The sequence below is a fragment of the Silurus aristotelis genome (genome assembly GCF_946808225.1).
Source record: "Silurus aristotelis genome assembly, chromosome: 1".
Taxonomy (NCBI): domain Eukaryota; kingdom Metazoa; phylum Chordata; class Actinopteri; order Siluriformes; family Siluridae; genus Silurus; species Silurus aristotelis.
The window spans coordinates 34,272,389-34,291,621 of record NC_139574.1 but is presented as its reverse complement, the minus strand read 5'-3'; the positions used below and the strand labels follow the sequence as shown (position 1 = coordinate 34,291,621).

Below are 19,233 nucleotides of genomic sequence, written 5' to 3'. Positions count from 1 at the left end.
CCCATAGCCGCACGCCTTAGCCCCAACCACGTTCGGGTAGAGCGAGGAGTGGTGAGATGAAGTACGCACTGAGTACAGGGTTTACCAGGAACTGGACACCTCAAAGTGACACAGGATGCAGAAAGCGCTCATCCAGCTTACTGGGTGCGTGCTGTTTTTGCTGCTCCACTGGCCAAGCTAGATCCAGCTTAGCAACGGCTCATGTCACAACCTCGAGGAGTTCCTCATACAGCACAGGCTGAGATGACTCCACGGGCTCGCTAGCATTCATCAGCTCACCCTCCTCGGAGAGAGAGACATGTAATGCTGCGCTGCTCATACCGGGAGAAGTAGCAGCCATCGGGCCTGCTTCTCAGATAGAGCCGAAGCTCAATTCAGCAGACGAAGCTGAAGCGGACTCATCCGCTAAATCGGCCTGCGAGCCCCACGAGCGCCGGCGCCGCTTCGTCTCGGTGAGAGCGGGGCCGGAGCCCCGAGGGAGAGAGCTTTTCTTAAAGAGCGCTCTCCGGGAGCGATGTGTGCCCATAGCCATGCGGCTACAATGCAAGCAATTGACTCCCTCGAGAGCTGACTGTGCATGCTCCACTCCCAGGCAAACAACACACCGATCATGCGAATCCTTACCGGTAATAAAACGCGGACATGGATGAACACACTTTCGGAAATTCTGTCTGCAAGCCATCACTCGATCAGAGAAAACACAGCGAAACAGCGCTTACCTGAACGAGCAGAAAGCTAGCATCTGGTCCATCTCGCAGCCATTTGTAGCTTCCTGTTTACGCGATGTCGCCCGCTGAGGAGGTCACGTTACAAACGCCTACTGGTCAGATTACACACGTGGTTTAGAGTGCGGTCACGCAGGGGCGTTCCCATAGCGTTTCGAAGCAGTTTGAGTTCCTGAAGGGGAAATTGGGCTACTGTTGGCTAAAGGAGGAGAAGGAAAGTAGGAAGATGTATACAAAGATGGCAGGAAAAGGAAAAGTGTAGTAAAGTGGAGGTTTGGGTTGGTATTTCAAATGTTGGTACTATGACAGGTAAAGGGAGAGAGGTAGTTGATATGATGGAGTGGAGAAAGGTAGATATGTTGTGTGTTCAGGAGACCAAGTGGAAAGGGATTAAGACCAGAAAAAAGGTGGAGGTGGGTTTAAACTGTTCTATCATGGTGTGGATGGAACGAGAACTAGTGTAGGGGTGATTCTGAAGGAGGAGTACAGTAAGAGTGTAGTGGAGGTGAAGAGAGTTTCTGATAGGGTGATGAACGTGAAGCTGGAAGTTGAAGTTGTGATGATAATTGTCTTTTACTCATAAAGAACATATTCATTTTTAATCACTGCATTATCTGTGTAAAGCTGTTTTGAGACAATGTTCATTGTTAAAAGCGCTATACAAATAAAAAAGAATTGAAAATTGAATTGAGGAGAAGAGTGATGATAGACAGAAAAATAAGATGGTGGAAACTGAAGGAGGAAAACTGTAGTATGAGATTCAGGTCAGACAGGGGCTCAGTGGTGGTGAAGAAGTGCTGGATGATTGGGCAACTACTGCAGAAGTGATAAGGGAGACAGCTAGAAAGGTATTTGGTGTTACATCTAGAAATAGAAAGAAAGACAAAGAGACGTGGTGGTGAAATGAGGAAGTGCAGGAAAGCATAAAGAGCAAGAGGTTGGCAAAACAGAATTGGGATCAACAGAGTGATTAGAAAAGTAGGCAGGAGTACAAGGAGATGTGGCAGCAGGTGAAGAGGGATGTGGCAAAAGCCAAGGAAAAGGCATATGAGAAGCTGTATGAGAAGTTGGACACTAAAGAAGGAGAAAAAGATTTAAAGCGTTTGGCCAGGCAGAGGGACCGAGCTTGGAAGGATGTGCTGCAAGTTAGAGCGATAAAGGATGGAGATGGAAATGTGTTGACTAGTGAGGAGGGTGTGTTAAGGGGATGGAAGGAGTATTTTGAGCAACTGGTTCAAGGTGAAGGTTGGACTGCATCAAGGATCGGCTCAAAGCCCTTTCCTGTTTGCAGTGGTGATGGACAGGTTGACAGACAAGGTCAGACAGGAGTCTTCATGGACTATGATGTTTGCGGATAATATTGTGATTTTTGGTGAGAGTAGGGAGGAGGTTGAAATGAATCTATCTCGGGGCATTGTCTCTTTGATTAATGGCACCAGAAAGCTTTCTGACTAGCAATCCACAATGGCACCAACGGGACACATGATTGCTTTTACAAACAGAATTGAAATGAATGCCATCAGGTCATGAATTGCCAAATTCCAGTCCGGCTCTGTTCTGCGGGCTTGATGGACTGTGCACTCCCTGATGGTCTGCAGCATTCCCACATCTAACAGGCAAAGGAAGCTTTGGAGCACGCTTGTAATTTTACGCTGTCAGAAGATGAACAAATAGAGAATGGTAAATTTACATTAACCTCACTCTAAATGGGTTTATATAAATATCATATGTACTATGGCAATGACAAACCTTAGCAGACTCTGTGGTTCCAGCTTGCGCAGTGAAGCACAAGTGATTTGCTACTGCACTGGGCATTCCATTGTCCTCCTCTACCCACACAGTGCCGTCTTTTGCCGTCTGGCTCAGACAGGGCTTCCCAGTACCACGGTGCATCTTCCGTGGAGGCATGTTGGGTTCTTGTTCCGTTTCCTTTTCGGATTCTTCTGAGGAGGTATCAGTGGCCTGCTGGACAAATGAAATCTCTCCTTTATCAGAGTCTGCTTCGTCTATTTCCTGAAGCCAGGCCAAAGCCTGTTGCGCGGAGAGGTTCTTCCTGCGTTGCATTGATCCTGATGTGCGTTCTCAAAAATGCAAAGAAGAAATGATTCTCCCACCTGGGTCGGTCTGCTTTAATGCACAGCACTGTGCTGTAGTCATGCAATGCCACTCCCTTACATACACAGTCACAATGGACAGAATCACGAACAATTGTTAGGAAGGTTTCCTTTCCAGCTCGAAGGACAAAATGTTAGGATTTTCACTATCTGGTGTGCGCTGATCAGGGGATTGTACTCGCCCCAGCGTGTCAGTCAAAACATAGTACAGGATTCAGAACACTCAACTTTACTGGGTATAGAACTGATCGCATATGAGGTGATTCTTGCTATCTTAGCTGCTGTTCAGTAGGTTGCGTGATGCAGAATGCATGCTGAACGGCCACTGCTGAGTGACCACTGCTGAATGGTCAGTGCTGAATGACTCTGCTGAATAGTCAGTGCTGAGTGACAGGTTGCACGATGTCGAATGGCCACTGGTAGTTCACACTGTTGTTTACCATCTCCCTCAGAGTAAAATAAGTTCAGGAGACCCACGAGAGCTTAAATTTCGAGGGAGAACAGATCAAAACTGGCTGTATCTACAGGCTACACTAGAGGCAGACACACAGTTTACCAAGCAATGACAAGCTGCCTATGACATTACAGGAGATTTGGCAACTCTGTGAAGATAAGGCGGCCATTCTGGAGGAACTCCGACAACTTAGGGTCCTTTACAAGGATATACAGAATTTAACAGTAAAGCTGAAGACAACTCTGCTAGTTCAAGCTCTAAATTCAAGCTCTCGTGGGTCTCCTGAACTCACTAGGCTCTCACAGTCTCAGTAAACAAATGCAAATGTGCCAGGCCTCACAGGTGTTGGGTGGTTTGCACAACAAAAGCAGGGGGAGAATCGAGCCTGAGGGAAAACCCTTTGCCCCGGAGCCACCACTGGAGGGGCCTCATGTGCAGGAGCCTGAGCGGAACTATGCTGGACGCCACTGCCATGAGCCCTAGCAGCCTCTGGAACTGCCTTACAGTGAGTGGCTGGCCTTCCCGCACTCTCCTGACGGCAGTGAGGATGACTTTGACCCGAGCAGGCGACAACTGTGCCTGCATCCTGGCCGCGTCCCACAGTATGCCCAAAAGGTGGTTCTCTGTGCTGGAGAAAGCACGCTTTTGCTGGCGTTTAGGACGCACCGCTTTCGGAACAATGAAGTACGGGCTGTAGAAGCCTGACTCTTGAACCGAGGAGGGGACCACCTCGATGGCCCCTTTCCCCAGGAGTGTGCGCACTTCCTGTTTCAGGACCAGAGCCTGCTCGGGACCCACCAGGGTGGGACACATCCCGTTGAAACGGAGAGGAGAGTACGCAAATTGAATCACGCAACCGCCCTCTATTGTCCACAGGACCCACCAGGAGACCTCTGGCAGCCCCTCCCAAGCCACCAGAAAGTTCCTCAGGGGAACCAGCCCCTCGGGACTGGCCTCTGACCCACTCAGAGCAGCTGGGGCGTACTGAGACTTTGGGCGGAAGTGGAGGGAGACGCCCGCTGGAGGGCGGCCGTGCTCTGAAGCACATCCTGTGGCAGAGCCAACGGCCCGGCCTCCTGGTGGTGCGGGGGAGGGACGGCCACCGTAGCATGAGGTGTACACCGCCCCCTCGACCGAAGATCATCAGGATATTCGCACCACAGCCCGTTTGCTGGAGGCGAGGGTGACCCTCAGGTCAGCCTGCTCCTTTTTGGGCCCCTCTGTTTCTGGGTTTCGCGGTGCCTGGAAGGACGAGGCTGGGGCTGCCGCCCACGAGATCGGCGAGGGAGGTACTGCTGAAATGCAGCCGACTGCTTATTAGACTCCTGAAACCTGTTCACGACCGCCGGCTCCAAACAGGCCAGGAGGAGCCATCGGTGCGTTCAAGAGCACAGCTCTATCCTTGTCTGGGAGGTCGGACAAGGTGAGCCACAAAAGCCTCTTTGTGGCCACCAGGGCCACCATGGACCGACCAACGGCCCGCGCCGTGTGTTTCGTGGCCCGAAGGGTTAAGTCGGCAGCACGACGTAACTCCTTAATGTCAGCGGCCCCGGAGCCAAGTCCCTCATCCAAATCATGTAGCAGGTCAGCCTGGTAAAGCCGATGTAGCACGTAGTGGTTTAGTAGCGGCGATGCCATGGTAGGAGAGAGATAGCTGGCTAGCATCTTTTCAACACACAGCATCGTCCCATAGCCGCACGCCTTAGCCCCAACCACGTTCGGGTAGAGCGAGGAGTGGTGAGATGAAGTACGCACTGAGTACAGGGTTTACCAGGAACTGGACACCTCAAAGTGACACAGGATGCAGAAAGCGCTCATCCAGCTTACTGGGTGCGTGCTGTTTTTGCTGCTCCACTGGCCAAGCTAGATCCAGCTTAGCAACGGCTCATGTCACAACCTCGAGGAGTTCCTCATACAGCACAGGCTGAGATGACTCCACGGGCTCGCTAGCATTCATCAGCTCACCCTCCTCGGAGAGAGAGACATGTAATGCTGCGCTGCTCATACCGGGAGAAGTAGCAGCCATCGGGCCTGCTTCTCAGATAGAGCCGAAGCTCAATTCAGCAGACGAAGCTGAAGCGGACTCATCCGCTAAATCGGCCTGCGAGCCCCACGAGCGCCGGCGCCGCTTCGTCTCGGTGAGAGCGGGGCCGGAGCCCCGAGGGAGAGAGCTTTTCTTAAAGAGCGCTCTCCGGGAGCGATGTGTGCCCATAGCCATGCGGCTACAATGCAAGCAATTGACTCCCTCGAGAGCTGACTGTGCATGCTCCACTCCCAGGCAAACAACACACCGATCATGCGAATCCTTACCGGTAATAAAACGCGGACATGGATGAACACACTTTCGGAAATTCTGTCTGCAAGCCATCACTCGATCAGAGAAAACACAGCGAAACAGCGCTTACCTGAACGAGCAGAAAGCTAGCATCTGGTCCATCTCGCAGCCATTTGTAGCTTCCTGTTTACGCGATGTCGCCCGCTGAGGAGGTCACGTTACAAACGCCTACTGGTCAGATTACACACGTGGTTTAGAGTGCGGTCACGCAGGGGCGTTCCCATAGCGTTTCGAAGCAGTTTGAGTTCCTGAAGGGGAAATTGGGCTACTGTTGGCTAAAGGAGGAGAAGGAAAGTAGGAAGATGTATACAAAGATGGCAGGAAAAGGAAAAGTGTAGTAAAGTGGAGGTTTGGGTTGGTATTTCAAATGTTGGTACTATGACAGGTAAAGGGAGAGAGGTAGTTGATATGATGGAGTGGAGAAAGGTAGATATGTTGTGTGTTCAGGAGACCAAGTGGAAAGGGATTAAGACCAGAAAAAAGGTGGAGGTGGGTTTAAACTGTTCTATCATGGTGTGGATGGAACGAGAACTAGTGTAGGGGTGATTCTGAAGGAGGAGTACAGTAAGAGTGTAGTGGAGGTGAAGAGAGTTTCTGATAGGGTGATGAACGTGAAGCTGGAAGTTGAAGTTGTGATGATAATTGTCTTTTACTCATAAAGAACATATTCATTTTTAATCACTGCATTATCTGTGTAAAGCTGTTTTGAGACAATGTTCATTGTTAAAAGCGCTATACAAATAAAAAAGAATTGAAAATTGAATTGAGGAGAAGAGTGATGATAGACAGAAAAATAAGATGGTGGAAACTGAAGGAGGAAAACTGTAGTATGAGATTCAGGTCAGACAGGGGCTCAGTGGTGGTGAAGAAGTGCTGGATGATTGGGCAACTACTGCAGAAGTGATAAGGGAGACAGCTAGAAAGGTATTTGGTGTTACATCTAGAAATAGAAAGAAAGACAAAGAGACGTGGTGGTGAAATGAGGAAGTGCAGGAAAGCATAAAGAGCAAGAGGTTGGCAAAACAGAATTGGGATCAACAGAGTGATTAGAAAAGTAGGCAGGAGTACAAGGAGATGTGGCAGCAGGTGAAGAGGGATGTGGCAAAAGCCAAGGAAAAGGCATATGAGAAGCTGTATGAGAAGTTGGACACTAAAGAAGGAGAAAAAGATTTAAAGCGTTTGGCCAGGCAGAGGGACCGAGCTTGGAAGGATGTGCTGCAAGTTAGAGCGATAAAGGATGGAGATGGAAATGTGTTGACTAGTGAGGAGGGTGTGTTAAGGGGATGGAAGGAGTATTTTGAGCAACTGGTTCAAGGTGAAGGTTGGACTGCATCAAGGATCGGCTCAAAGCCCTTTCCTGTTTGCAGTGGTGATGGACAGGTTGACAGACAAGGTCAGACAGGAGTCTTCATGGACTATGATGTTTGCGGATAATATTGTGATTTTTGGTGAGAGTAGGGAGGAGGTTGAAATGAATCTATCTCGGGGCATTGTCTCTTTGATTAATGGCACCAGAAAGCTTTCTGACTAGCAATCCACAATGGCACCAACGGGACACATGATTGCTTTTACAAACAGAATTGAAATGAATGCCATCAGGTCATGAATTGCCAAATTCCAGTCCGGCTCTGTTCTGCGGGCTTGATGGACTGTGCACTCCCTGATGGTCTGCAGCATTCCCACATCTAACAGGCAAAGGAAGCTTTGGAGCACGCTTGTAATTTTACGCTGTCAGAAGATGAACAAATAGAGAATGGTAAATTTACATTAACCTCACTCTAAATGGGTTTATATAAATATCATATGTACTATGGCAATGACAAACCTTAGCAGACTCTGTGGTTCCAGCTTGCGCAGTGAAGCACAAGTGATTTGCTACTGCACTGGGCATTCCATTGTCCTCCTCTACCCACACAGTGCCGTCTTTTGCCGTCTGGCTCAGACAGGGCTTCCCAGTACCACGGTGCATCTTCCGTGGAGGCATGTTGGGTTCTTGTTCCGTTTCCTTTTCGGATTCTTCTGAGGAGGTATCAGTGGCCTGCTGGACAAATGAAATCTCTCCTTTATCAGAGTCTGCTTCGTCTATTTCCTGAAGCCAGGCCAAAGCCTGTTGCGCGGAGAGGTTCTTCCTGCGTTGCATTGATCCTGATGTGCGTTCTCAAAAATGCAAAGAAGAAATGATTCTCCCACCTGGGTCGGTCTGCTTTAATGCACAGCACTGTGCTGTAGTCATGCAATGCCACTCCCTTACATACACAGTCACAATGGACAGAATCACGAACAATTGTTAGGAAGGTTTCCTTTCCAGCTCGAAGGACAAAATGTTAGGATTTTCACTATCTGGTGTGCGCTGATCAGGGGATTGTACTCGCCCCAGCGTGTCAGTCAAAACATAGTACAGGATTCAGAACACTCAACTTTACTGGGTATAGAACTGATCGCATATGAGGTGATTCTTGCTATCTTAGCTGCTGTTCAGTAGGTTGCGTGATGCAGAATGCATGCTGAACGGCCACTGCTGAGTGACCACTGCTGAATGGTCAGTGCTGAATGACTCTGCTGAATAGTCAGTGCTGAGTGACAGGTTGCACGATGTCGAATGGCCACTGGTAGTTCACACTGTTGTTTACCATCTCCCTCAGAGTAAAATAAGTTCAGGAGACCCACGAGAGCTTAAATTTCGAGGGAGAACAGATCAAAACTGGCTGTATCTACAGGCTACACTAGAGGCAGACACACAGTTTACCAAGCAATGACAAGCTGCCTATGACATTACAGGAGATTTGGCAACTCTGTGAAGATAAGGCGGCCATTCTGGAGGAACTCCGACAACTTAGGGTCCTTTACAAGGATATACAGAATTTAACAGTAAAGCTGAAGACAACTCTGCTAGTTCAAGCTCTAAATTCAAGCTCTCGTGGGTCTCCTGAACTCACTAGGCTCTCACAGTCTCAGTAAACAAATGCAAATGTGCCAGGCCTCACAGGTGTTGGGTGGTTTGCACAACAAAAGCAGGGGGAGAATCGAGCCTGAGGGAAAACCCTTTGCCCCGGAGCCACCACTGGAGGGGCCTCATGTGCAGGAGCCTGAGCGGAACTATGCTGGACGCCACTGCCATGAGCCCTAGCAGCCTCTGGAACTGCCTTACAGTGAGTGGCTGGCCTTCCCGCACTCTCCTGACGGCAGTGAGGATGACTTTGACCCGAGCAGGCGACAACTGTGCCTGCATCCTGGCCGCGTCCCACAGTATGCCCAAAAGGTGGTTCTCTGTGCTGGAGAAAGCACGCTTTTGCTGGCGTTTAGGACGCACCGCTTTCGGAACAATGAAGTACGGGCTGTAGAAGCCTGACTCTTGAACCGAGGAGGGGACCACCTCGATGGCCCCTTTCCCCAGGAGTGTGCGCACTTCCTGTTTCAGGACCAGAGCCTGCTCGGGACCCACCAGGGTGGGACACATCCCGTTGAAACGGAGAGGAGAGTACGCAAATTGAATCACGCAACCGCCCTCTATTGTCCACAGGACCCACCAGGAGACCTCTGGCAGCCCCTCCCAAGCCACCAGAAAGTTCCTCAGGGGAACCAGCCCCTCGGGACTGGCCTCTGACCCACTCAGAGCAGCTGGGGCGTACTGAGACTTTGGGCGGAAGTGGAGGGAGACGCCCGCTGGAGGGCGGCCGTGCTCTGAAGCACATCCTGTGGCAGAGCCAACGGCCCGGCCTCCTGGTGGTGCGGGGGAGGGACGGCCACCGTAGCATGAGGTGTACACCGCCCCCTCGACCGAAGATCATCAGGATATTCGCACCACAGCCCGTTTGCTGGAGACGAGGGTGACCCTCAGGTCAGCCTGCTCCTTTTTGGGCCCCTCTGTTTCTGGGTTTCGCGGTGCCTGGAAGGACGAGGCTGGGGCTGCCGCCCACGAGATCGGCGAGGGAGGTACTGCTGAAATGCAGCCGACTGCTTATTAGACTCCTGAAACCTGTTCACGACCGCCGGCTCCAAACAGGCCAGGAGGAGCCATCGGTGCGTTCAAGAGCACAGCTCTATCCTTGTCTGGGAGGTCGGACAAGGTGAGCCACAGAAGCCTCTTTGTGGCCACCAGGGCCACCATGGACCGACCAACGGCCCGCGCCGTGTGTTTCGTGGCCCGAAGGGTTAAGTCGGCAGCACGACGTAACTCCTTAATGTCAGCGGCCCCGGAGCTAAGTCCCTCATCCAAATCACGTAGCAGGTCAGCCTGGTAAAGCCGATGTAGCACGTAGTGGTTTAGTGGCGGCGATGCCATGGTAGGAGAGAGATAGCTGGCTAGCATCTTTTCAACACACAGCATCGTCCCATAGCCGCACGCCTTAGCCCCAACCACGTTCGGGTAGAGCGAGGAGTGGTGAGACGAAGTACGCACTGAGTACAGGGTTTACCAGGAACTGGACACCTCAAAGTGACACAGGATGCAGAAAGCGCTCATCCAGCTTACTGGGTGCGTGCTGTTTTTGCTGCTCCACTGGCCAAGCTAGATCCAGCTTAGCAACGGCTCATATCACAACCTCGAGGAGTTCCTCATACAGCACAGGCTGAGAGGACTCCACGGGCTCGCTAGCATTCATCAGCTCACCCTCCTCGGAGAGAGAGACATGTAATGCTGCGCTGCTCATACCGGGAGAAGTAGCAGCCATCGGGCCTGCTTCTCAGATAGAGCCGAAGCTCAATTCAGCAGACGAAGCTGAAGCGGACTCATCCGCTAAATCGGCCTGCGAGCCCCACGAGCGCCGGCGCCGCTTCGTCTCGGTGAGAGCGGGGCCGGAGCCCCGAGGGAGAGAGCTTTTCTTAAAGAGCGCTCTCCGGGAGCGATGTGTGCCCATAGCCATGCGGCTACAATGCAAGCAATTGACTCCCTCGAGAGCTGACTGTGCATGCTCCACTCCCAGGCAAACAACACACCGATCATGCGAATCCTTACCGGTAATAAAACGCGGACATGGATGAACACACTTTCGGAAATTCTGTCTGCAAGCCATCACTCGATCAGAGAAAACACAGCGAAACAGCGCTTACCTGAACGAGCAGAAAGCTAGCATCTGGTCCATCTCGCAGCCATTTGTAGCTTCCTGTTTACGCGACGTCGCCCGCTGAGGACGTCACGTTCCAAACGCCTACTGGTCAGATTACACACGTGGTTTAGAGTGCGGTCACGCAGGGGCGTTCCCATAGCGTTTCGAAGCAGTTTGAGTTCCTGAAGGGGAAATTGGGCTACTGTTGGCTAAAGGAGGAGAAGGAAAGTAGGAAGATGTATACAAAGATGGCAGGAAAAGGAAAAGTGTAGTAAAGTGGAGGTTTGGGTTGGTATTTCAAATGTTGGTACTATGACAGGTAAAGGGAGAGAGGTAGTTGATATGATGGAGTGGAGAAAGGTAGATATGTTGTGTGTTCAGGAGACCAAGTGGAAAGGGATTAAGACCAGAAAAAAGGTGGAGGTGGGTTTAATCTGTTCTATCATGGTGTGGATGGAACGAGAACTAGTGTAGGGGTGATTCTGAAGGAGGAGTACAGTAAGAGTGTAGTCAAGTCAAGTCAAGTCAAGTTTATTTGTATAGCGCTTTTCACAACAGACATTGTCTCAAAGCAGCTTTACAGAAAACAACAGTGAAGGTGAATGGTGTGCGTTTGTCCCTGATGAGCAGCCGTGGCGACAGTGGCAAGGAAAAACTCCCTTAGATGATATGAGGAAGAAACCTTGAGAGGAACCAGACTCAAAGGGGAACCCATCCTCATATGGGTGACATCAAAGGTGTAGTGGAGGTGAAGAGAGTTTCTGATAGGGTGATGAACGTGAAGCTGGAAGTTGAAGGTGTGATGATAATTGTCTTTTACTCATAAAGAACATATTCATTTTTAATCACTGCATTATCTGTGTAAAGCTGTTTTGAGACAATGTTCATTGTTAAAAGCGCTATACAAATAAAAAAGAATTGAAAATTGAATTGAGGAGAAGAGTGATGATAGACAGAAAAATAAGATGGTGGAAACTGAAGGAGGAAAACTGTAGTATGAGATTCAGGTCAGACAGGGGCTCAGTGGTGGTGAAGAAGTGCTGGATGATTGGGCAACTACTGCAGAAGTGATAAGGGAGACAGCTAGAAAGGTATTTGGTGTTACATCTAGAAATAGAAAGAAAGACAAAGAGACGTGGTGGTGAAATGAGGAAGTGCAGGAAAGCATAAAGAGCAAGAGGTTGGCAAAACAGAATTGGGATCAACAGAGTGATTAGAAAAGTAGGCAGGAGTACAAGGAGATGTGGCAGCAGGTGAAGAGGGATGTGGCAAAAGCCAAGGAAAAGGCATATGAGAAGCTGTATGAGAAGTTGGACACTAAAGAAGGAGAAAAAGATTTAAAGCGTTTGGCCAGGCAGAGGGACCGAGCTTGGAAGGATGTGCTGCAAGTTAGAGCGATAAAGGATGGAGATGGAAATGTGTTGACTAGTGAGGAGGGTGTGTTAAGGGGATGGAAGGAGTATTTTGAGCAACTGGTTCAAGGTGAAGGTTGGACTGCATCAAGGATCGGCTCAAAGCCCTTTCCTGTTTGCAGTGGTGATGGACAGGTTGACAGACAAGGTCAGACAGGAGTCTTCATGGACTATGATGTTTGCGGATAATATTGTGATTTTTGGTGAGAGTAGGGAGGAGGTTGAAATGAATCTATCTCGGGGCATTGTCTCTTTGATTAATGGCACCAGAAAGCTTTCTGACTAGCAATCCACAATGGCACCAACGGGACACATGATTGCTTTTACAAACAGAATTGAAATGAATGCCATCAGGTCATGAATTGCCAAATTCCAGTCCGGCTCTGTTCTGCGGGCTTGATGGACTGTGCACTCCCTGATGGTCTGCAGCATTCCCACATCTAACAGGCAAAGGAAGCTTTGGAGCACGCTTGTAATTTTACGCTGTCAGAAGATGAACAAATAGAGAATGGTAAATTTACATTAACCTCACTCTAAATGGGTTTATATAAATATCATATGTACTATGGCAATGACAAACCTTAGCAGACTCTGTGGTTCCAGCTTGCGCAGTGAAGCACAAGTGATTTGCTACTGCACTGGGCATTCCATTGTCCTCCTCTACCCACACAGTGCCGTCTTTTGCCGTCTGGCTCAGACAGGGCTTCCCAGTACCACGGTGCATCTTCCGTGGAGGCATGTTGGGTTCTTGTTCCGTTTCCTTTTCGGATTCTTCTGAGGAGGTATCAGTGGCCTGCTGGACAAATGAAATCTCTCCTTTATCAGAGTCTGCTTCGTCTATTTCCTGAAGCCAGGCCAAAGCCTGTTGCGCGGAGAGGTTCTTCCTGCGTTGCATTGATCCTGATGTGCGTTCTCAAAAATGCAAAGAAGAAATGATTCTCCCACCTGGGTCGGTCTGCTTTAATGCACAGCACTGTGCTGTAGTCATGCAATGCCACTCCCTTACATACACAGTCACAATGGACAGAATCACGAACAATTGTTAGGAAGGTTTCCTTTCCAGCTCGAAGGACAAAATGTTAGGATTTTCACTATCTGGTGTGCGCTGATCAGGGGATTGTACTCGCCCCAGCGTGTCAGTCAAAACATAGTACAGGATTCAGAACACTCAACTTTACTGGGTATAGAACTGATCGCATATGAGGTGATTCTTGCTATCTTAGCTGCTGTTCAGTAGGTTGCGTGATGCAGAATGCATGCTGAACGGCCACTGCTGAGTGACCACTGCTGAATGGTCAGTGCTGAATGACTCTGCTGAATAGTCAGTGCTGAGTGACAGGTTGCACGATGTCGAATGGCCACTGGTAGTTCACACTGTTGTTTACCATCTCCCTCAGAGTAAAATAAGTTCAGGAGACCCACGAGAGCTTAAATTTCGAGGGAGAACAGATCAAAACTGGCTGTATCTACAGGCTACACTAGAGGCAGACACACAGTTTACCAAGCAATGACAAGCTGCCTATGACATTACAGGAGATTTGGCAACTCTGTGAAGATAAGGCGGCCATTCTGGAGGAACTCCGACAACTTAGGGTCCTTTACAAGGATATACAGAATTTAACAGTAAAGCTGAAGACAACTCTGCTAGTTCAAGCTCTAAATTCAAGCTCTCGTGGGTCTCCTGAACTCACTAGGCTCTCACAGTCTCAGTAAACAAATGCAAATGTGCCAGGCCTCACAGGTGTTGGGTGGTTTGCACAACAAAAGCAGGGGGAGAATCGAGCCTGAGGGAAAACCCTTTGCCCCGGAGCCACCACTGGAGGGGCCTCATGTGCAGGAGCCTGAGCGGAACTATGCTGGACGCCACTGCCATGAGCCCTAGCAGCCTCTGGAACTGCCTTACAGTGAGTGGCTGGCCTTCCCGCACTCTCCTGACGGCAGTGAGGATGACTTTGACCCGAGCAGGCGACAACTGTGCCTGCATCCTGGCCGCGTCCCACAGTATGCCCAAAAGGTGGTTCTCTGTGCTGGAGAAAGCACGCTTTTGCTGGCGTTTAGGACGCACCGCTTTCGGAACAATGAAGTACGGGCTGTAGAAGCCTGACTCTTGAACCGAGGAGGGGACCACCTCGATGGCCCCTTTCCCCAGGAGTGTGCGCACTTCCTGTTTCAGGACCAGAGCCTGCTCGGGACCCACCAGGGTGGGACACATCCCGTTGAAACGGAGAGGAGAGTACGCAAATTGAATCACGCAACCGCCCTCTATTGTCCACAGGACCCACCAGGAGACCTCTGGCAGCCCCTCCCAAGCCACCAGAAAGTTCCTCAGGGGAACCAGCCCCTCGGGACTGGCCTCTGACCCACTCAGAGCAGCTGGGGCGTACTGAGACTTTGGGCGGAAGTGGAGGGAGACGCCCGCTGGAGGGCGGCCGTGCTCTGAAGCACATCCTGTGGCAGAGCCAACGGCCCGGCCTCCTGGTGGTGCGGGGGAGGGACGGCCACCGTAGCATGAGGTGTACACCGCCCCCTCGACCGAAGATCATCAGGATATTCGCACCACAGCCCGTTTGCTGGAGACGAGGGTGACCCTCAGGTCAGCCTGCTCCTTTTTGGGCCCCTCTGTTTCTGGGTTTCGCGGTGCCTGGAAGGACGAGGCTGGGGCTGCCGCCCACGAGATCGGCGAGGGAGGTACTGCTGAAATGCAGCCGACTGCTTATTAGACTCCTGAAACCTGTTCACGACCGCCGGCTCCAAACAGGCCAGGAGGAGCCATCGGTGCGTTCAAGAGCACAGCTCTATCCTTGTCTGGGAGGTCGGACAAGGTGAGCCACAGAAGCCTCTTTGTGGCCACCAGGGCCACCATGGACCGACCAACGGCCCGCGCCGTGTGTTTCGTGGCCCGAAGGGTTAAGTCGGCAGCACGACGTAACTCCTTAATGTCAGCGGCCCCGGAGCTAAGTCCCTCATCCAAATCACGTAGCAGGTCAGCCTGGTAAAGCCGATGTAGCACGTAGTGGTTTAGTGGCGGCGATGCCATGGTAGGAGAGAGATAGCTGGCTAGCATCTTTTCAACACACAGCATCGTCCCATAGCCGCACGCCTTAGCCCCAACCACGTTCGGGTAGAGCGAGGAGTGGTGAGACGAAGTACGCACTGAGTACAGGGTTTACCAGGAACTGGACACCTCAAAGTGACACAGGATGCAGAAAGCGCTCATCCAGCTTACTGGGTGCGTGCTGTTTTTGCTGCTCCACTGGCCAAGCTAGATCCAGCTTAGCAACGGCTCATATCACAACCTCGAGGAGTTCCTCATACAGCACAGGCTGAGAGGACTCCACGGGCTCGCTAGCATTCATCAGCTCACCCTCCTCGGAGAGAGAGACATGTAATGCTGCGCTGCTCATACCGGGAGAAGTAGCAGCCATCGGGCCTGCTTCTCAGATAGAGCCGAAGCTCAATTCAGCAGACGAAGCTGAAGCGGACTCATCCGCTAAATCGGCCTGCGAGCCCCACGAGCGCCGGCGCCGCTTCGTCTCGGTGAGAGCGGGGCCGGAGCCCCGAGGGAGAGAGCTTTTCTTAAAGAGCGCTCTCCGGGAGCGATGTGTGCCCATAGCCATGCGGCTACAATGCAAGCAATTGACTCCCTCGAGAGCTGACTGTGCATGCTCCACTCCCAGGCAAACAACACACCGATCATGCGAATCCTTACCGGTAATAAAACGCGGACATGGATGAACACACTTTCGGAAATTCTGTCTGCAAGCCATCACTCGATCAGAGAAAACACAGCGAAACAGCGCTTACCTGAACGAGCAGAAAGCTAGCATCTGGTCCATCTCGCAGCCATTTGTAGCTTCCTGTTTACGCGACGTCGCCCGCTGAGGACGTCACGTTCCAAACGCCTACTGGTCAGATTACACACGTGGTTTAGAGTGCGGTCACGCAGGGGCGTTCCCATAGCGTTTCGAAGCAGTTTGAGTTCCTGAAGGGGAAATTGGGCTACTGTTGGCTAAAGGAGGAGAAGGAAAGTAGGAAGATGTATACAAAGATGGCAGGAAAAGGAAAAGTGTAGTAAAGTGGAGGTTTGGGTTGGTATTTCAAATGTTGGTACTATGACAGGTAAAGGGAGAGAGGTAGTTGATATGATGGAGTGGAGAAAGGTAGATATGTTGTGTGTTCAGGAGACCAAGTGGAAAGGGATTAAGACCAGAAAAAAGGTGGAGGTGGGTTTAATCTGTTCTATCATGGTGTGGATGGAACGAGAACTAGTGTAGGGGTGATTCTGAAGGAGGAGTACAGTAAGAGTGTAGTCAAGTCAAGTCAAGTCAAGTTTATTTGTATAGCGCTTTTCACAACAGACATTGTCTCAAAGCAGCTTTACAGAAAACAACAGTGAAGGTGAATGGTGTGCGTTTGTCCCTGATGAGCAGCCGTGGCGACAGTGGCAAGGAAAAACTCCCTTAGATGATATGAGGAAGAAACCTTGAGAGGAACCAGACTCAAAGGGGAACCCATCCTCATATGGGTGACATCAAAGGTGTAGTGGAGGTGAAGAGAGTTTCTGATAGGGTGATGAACGTGAAGCTGGAAGTTGAAGGTGTGATGATAATTGTCTTTTACTCATAAAGAACATATTCATTTTTAATCACTGCATTATCTGTGTAAAGCTGTTTTGAGACAATGTTCATTGTTAAAAGCGCTATACAAATAAAAAAGAATTGAAAATTGAATTGAGGAGAAGAGTGATGATAGACAGAAAAATAAGATGGTGGAAACTGAAGGAGGAAAACTGTAGTATGAGATTCAGGTCAGACAGGGGCTCAGTGGTGGTGAAGAAGTGCTGGATGATTGGGCAACTACTGCAGAAGTGATAAGGGAGACAGCTAGAAAGGTATTTGGTGTTACATCTAGAAATAGAAAGAAAGACAAAGAGACGTGGTGGTGAAATGAGGAAGTGCAGGAAAGCATAAAGAGCAAGAGGTTGGCAAAACAGAATTGGGATCAACAGAGTGATTAGAAAAGTAGGCAGGAGTACAAGGAGATGTGGCAGCAGGTGAAGAGGGATGTGGCAAAAGCCAAGGAAAAGGCATATGAGAAGCTGTATGAGAAGTTGGACACTAAAGAAGGAGAAAAAGATTTAAAGCGTTTGGCCAGGCAGAGGGACCGAGCTTGGAAGGATGTGCTGCAAGTTAGAGCGATAAAGGATGGAGATGGAAATGTGTTGACTAGTGAGGAGGGTGTGTTAAGGGGATGGAAGGAGTATTTTGAGCAACTGGTTCAAGGTGAAGGTTGGACTGCATCAAGGATCGGCTCAAAGCCCTTTCCTGTTTGCAGTGGTGATGGACAGGTTGACAGACAAGGTCAGACAGGAGTCTTCATGGACTATGATGTTTGCGGATAATATTATGATTTTTGGTGAGAGTAGGGAGGAGGTTGAAATGAATCTATCTCGGGGCATTGTCTCTTTGATTAATGGCACCAGAAAGCTTTCTGACTAGCAATCCACAATGGCACCAACGGGACACATGATTGCTTTTACAAACAGAATTGAAATGAATGCCATCAGGTCATGAATTGCCAAATTCCAGTCCGGCTCTGTTCTGCGGGCTTGATGGACTGTGCACTCCCTGATGGTCTGCAGCATTCCCACATCTAACAGGCAAAGGAAGCTTTGGAGCACGCTTGTAATTTTACGCTGTCAGAAGATGAACAAATAGAGAATGGTAAATTTACATTAACCTCACTCTAAATGGGTTTATATAAATATCATATGTACTATGGCAATGACAAACCTTAGCAGACTCTGTGGTTCCAGCTTGCGCAGTGAAGCACAAGTGATTTGCTACTGCACTGGGCATTCCATTGTCCTCCTCTACCCACACAGTGCCGTCTTTTGCCGTCTGGCTCAGACAGGGCTTCCCAGTACCACGGTGCATCTTCCGTGGAGGCATGTTGGGTTCTTGTTCCGTTTCCTTTTCGGATTCTTCTGAGGAGGTATCAGTGGCCTGCTGGACAAATGAAATCTCTCCTTTATCAGAGTCTGCTTCGTCTATTTCCTGAAGCCAGGCCAAAGCCTGTTGCGCGGAGAGGTTCTTCCTGCGTTGCATTGATCCTGATGTGCGTTCTCAAAAATGCAAAGAAGAAATGATTCTCCCACCTGGGTCGGTCTGCTTTAATGCACAGCACTGTGCTGTAGTCATGCAATGCCACTCCCTTACATACACAGTCACAATGGACAGAATCACGAACAATTGTTAGGAAGGTTTCCTTTCCAGCTCGAAGGACAAAATGTTAGGATTTTCACTATCTGGTGTGCGCTGATCAGGGGATTGTACTCGCCCCAGCGTGTCAGTCAAAACATAGTACAGGATTCAGAACACTCAACTTTACTGGGTATAGAACTGATCGCATATGAGGTGATTCTTGCTATCTTAGCTGCTGTTCAGTAGGTTGCGTGATGCAGAATGCATGCTGAACGGCCACTGCTGAGTGACCACTGCTGAATGGTCAGTGCTGAATGACTCTGCTGAATAGTCAGTGCTGAGTGACAGGTTGCACGATGTCGAATGGCCACTGGTAGTTCACACTGTTGTTTACCATCTCCCTCAGAGTAAAATAAGTTCAGGAGACCCACGAGAGCTTAAATTTCGAGGGAGAACAGATCAAAACTGGCTGTATCTACAGGCTACACTAGAGGCAGACACACAGTTTACCAAGCAATGACAAGCTGCCTATGACATTACAGGAGATTTGGCAACTCTGTGAAGATAAGGCGGCCATTCTGGAGGAACTCCGACAACTTAGGGTCCTTTACAAGGATATACAGAATTTAACAGTAAAGCTGAAGACAACTCTGCTAGTTCAAGCTCTAAATTCAAGCTCTCGTGGGTCTCCTGAACTCACTAGGCTCTCACAGTCTCAGTAAACAAATGCAAATGTGCCAGGCCTCACAGGTGTTGGGTGGTTTGCACAACAAAAGCAGGGGGAGAATCGAGCCTGAGGGAAAACCCTTTGCCCCGGAGCCACCACTGGAGGGGCCTCATGTGCAGGAGCCTGAGCGGAACTATGCTGGACGCCACTGCCATGAGCCCTAGCAGCCTCTGGAACTGCCTTACAGTGAGTGGCTGGCCTTCCCGCACTCTCCTGAC

The 19,233-nt window shown here is 50.0% G+C and overlaps 4 protein-coding genes across 4 annotated transcripts; all 4 read right to left on the bottom strand.

Annotated features, from left to right (window-relative positions):
- Positions 1-352: 352 nt before the first annotated feature.
- On the bottom strand, positions 353-2,792 carry LOC310733861 (uncharacterized protein; the record flags this gene model as incomplete). The annotated part of the gene is made up of 4 exons (XM_083555321.1): positions 2,475-2,792; positions 2,243-2,377; positions 720-793; positions 353-536 (listed from the first exon to the last, which is right to left on the bottom strand). Exons 1-4 carry the CDS (start codon positions 2,787-2,789, stop codon positions 353-355), a joined length of 708 nt encoding a protein of 235 aa, XP_083411447.1. The 5' UTR covers positions 2,790-2,792.
- Positions 2,793-5,331: 2,539 nt separating this feature from the next.
- LOC310733856 (uncharacterized protein) lies at positions 5,332-7,771 on the bottom strand (the record flags this gene model as incomplete). Its single annotated transcript, XM_083555294.1, has 4 exons — positions 7,454-7,771; positions 7,222-7,356; positions 5,699-5,772; positions 5,332-5,515 (listed from the first exon to the last, which is right to left on the bottom strand). The coding sequence occupies exons 1-4, from the start codon at positions 7,766-7,768 to the stop codon at positions 5,332-5,334; spliced, it is 708 nt and encodes a 235-aa protein (XP_083411420.1). The 5' UTR covers positions 7,769-7,771.
- Positions 7,772-12,367: 4,596 nt separating this feature from the next.
- On the bottom strand, positions 12,368-12,983 carry LOC310733849 (uncharacterized protein; the record flags this gene model as incomplete). Its single annotated transcript, XM_083555280.1, has 2 exons — positions 12,666-12,983; positions 12,368-12,568 (listed from the first exon to the last, which is right to left on the bottom strand). Exons 1-2 carry the CDS (start codon positions 12,978-12,980, stop codon positions 12,368-12,370), a joined length of 516 nt encoding a protein of 171 aa, XP_083411406.1. The 5' UTR covers positions 12,981-12,983.
- Positions 12,984-17,579: 4,596 nt separating this feature from the next.
- Positions 17,580-18,195, bottom strand: LOC310733838 (uncharacterized protein; the record flags this gene model as incomplete). The annotated part of the gene is made up of 2 exons (XM_083555270.1): positions 17,878-18,195; positions 17,580-17,780 (listed from the first exon to the last, which is right to left on the bottom strand). Exons 1-2 carry the CDS (start codon positions 18,190-18,192, stop codon positions 17,580-17,582), a joined length of 516 nt encoding a protein of 171 aa, XP_083411396.1. The 5' UTR covers positions 18,193-18,195.
- Positions 18,196-19,233: the final 1,038 nt, after the last annotated feature.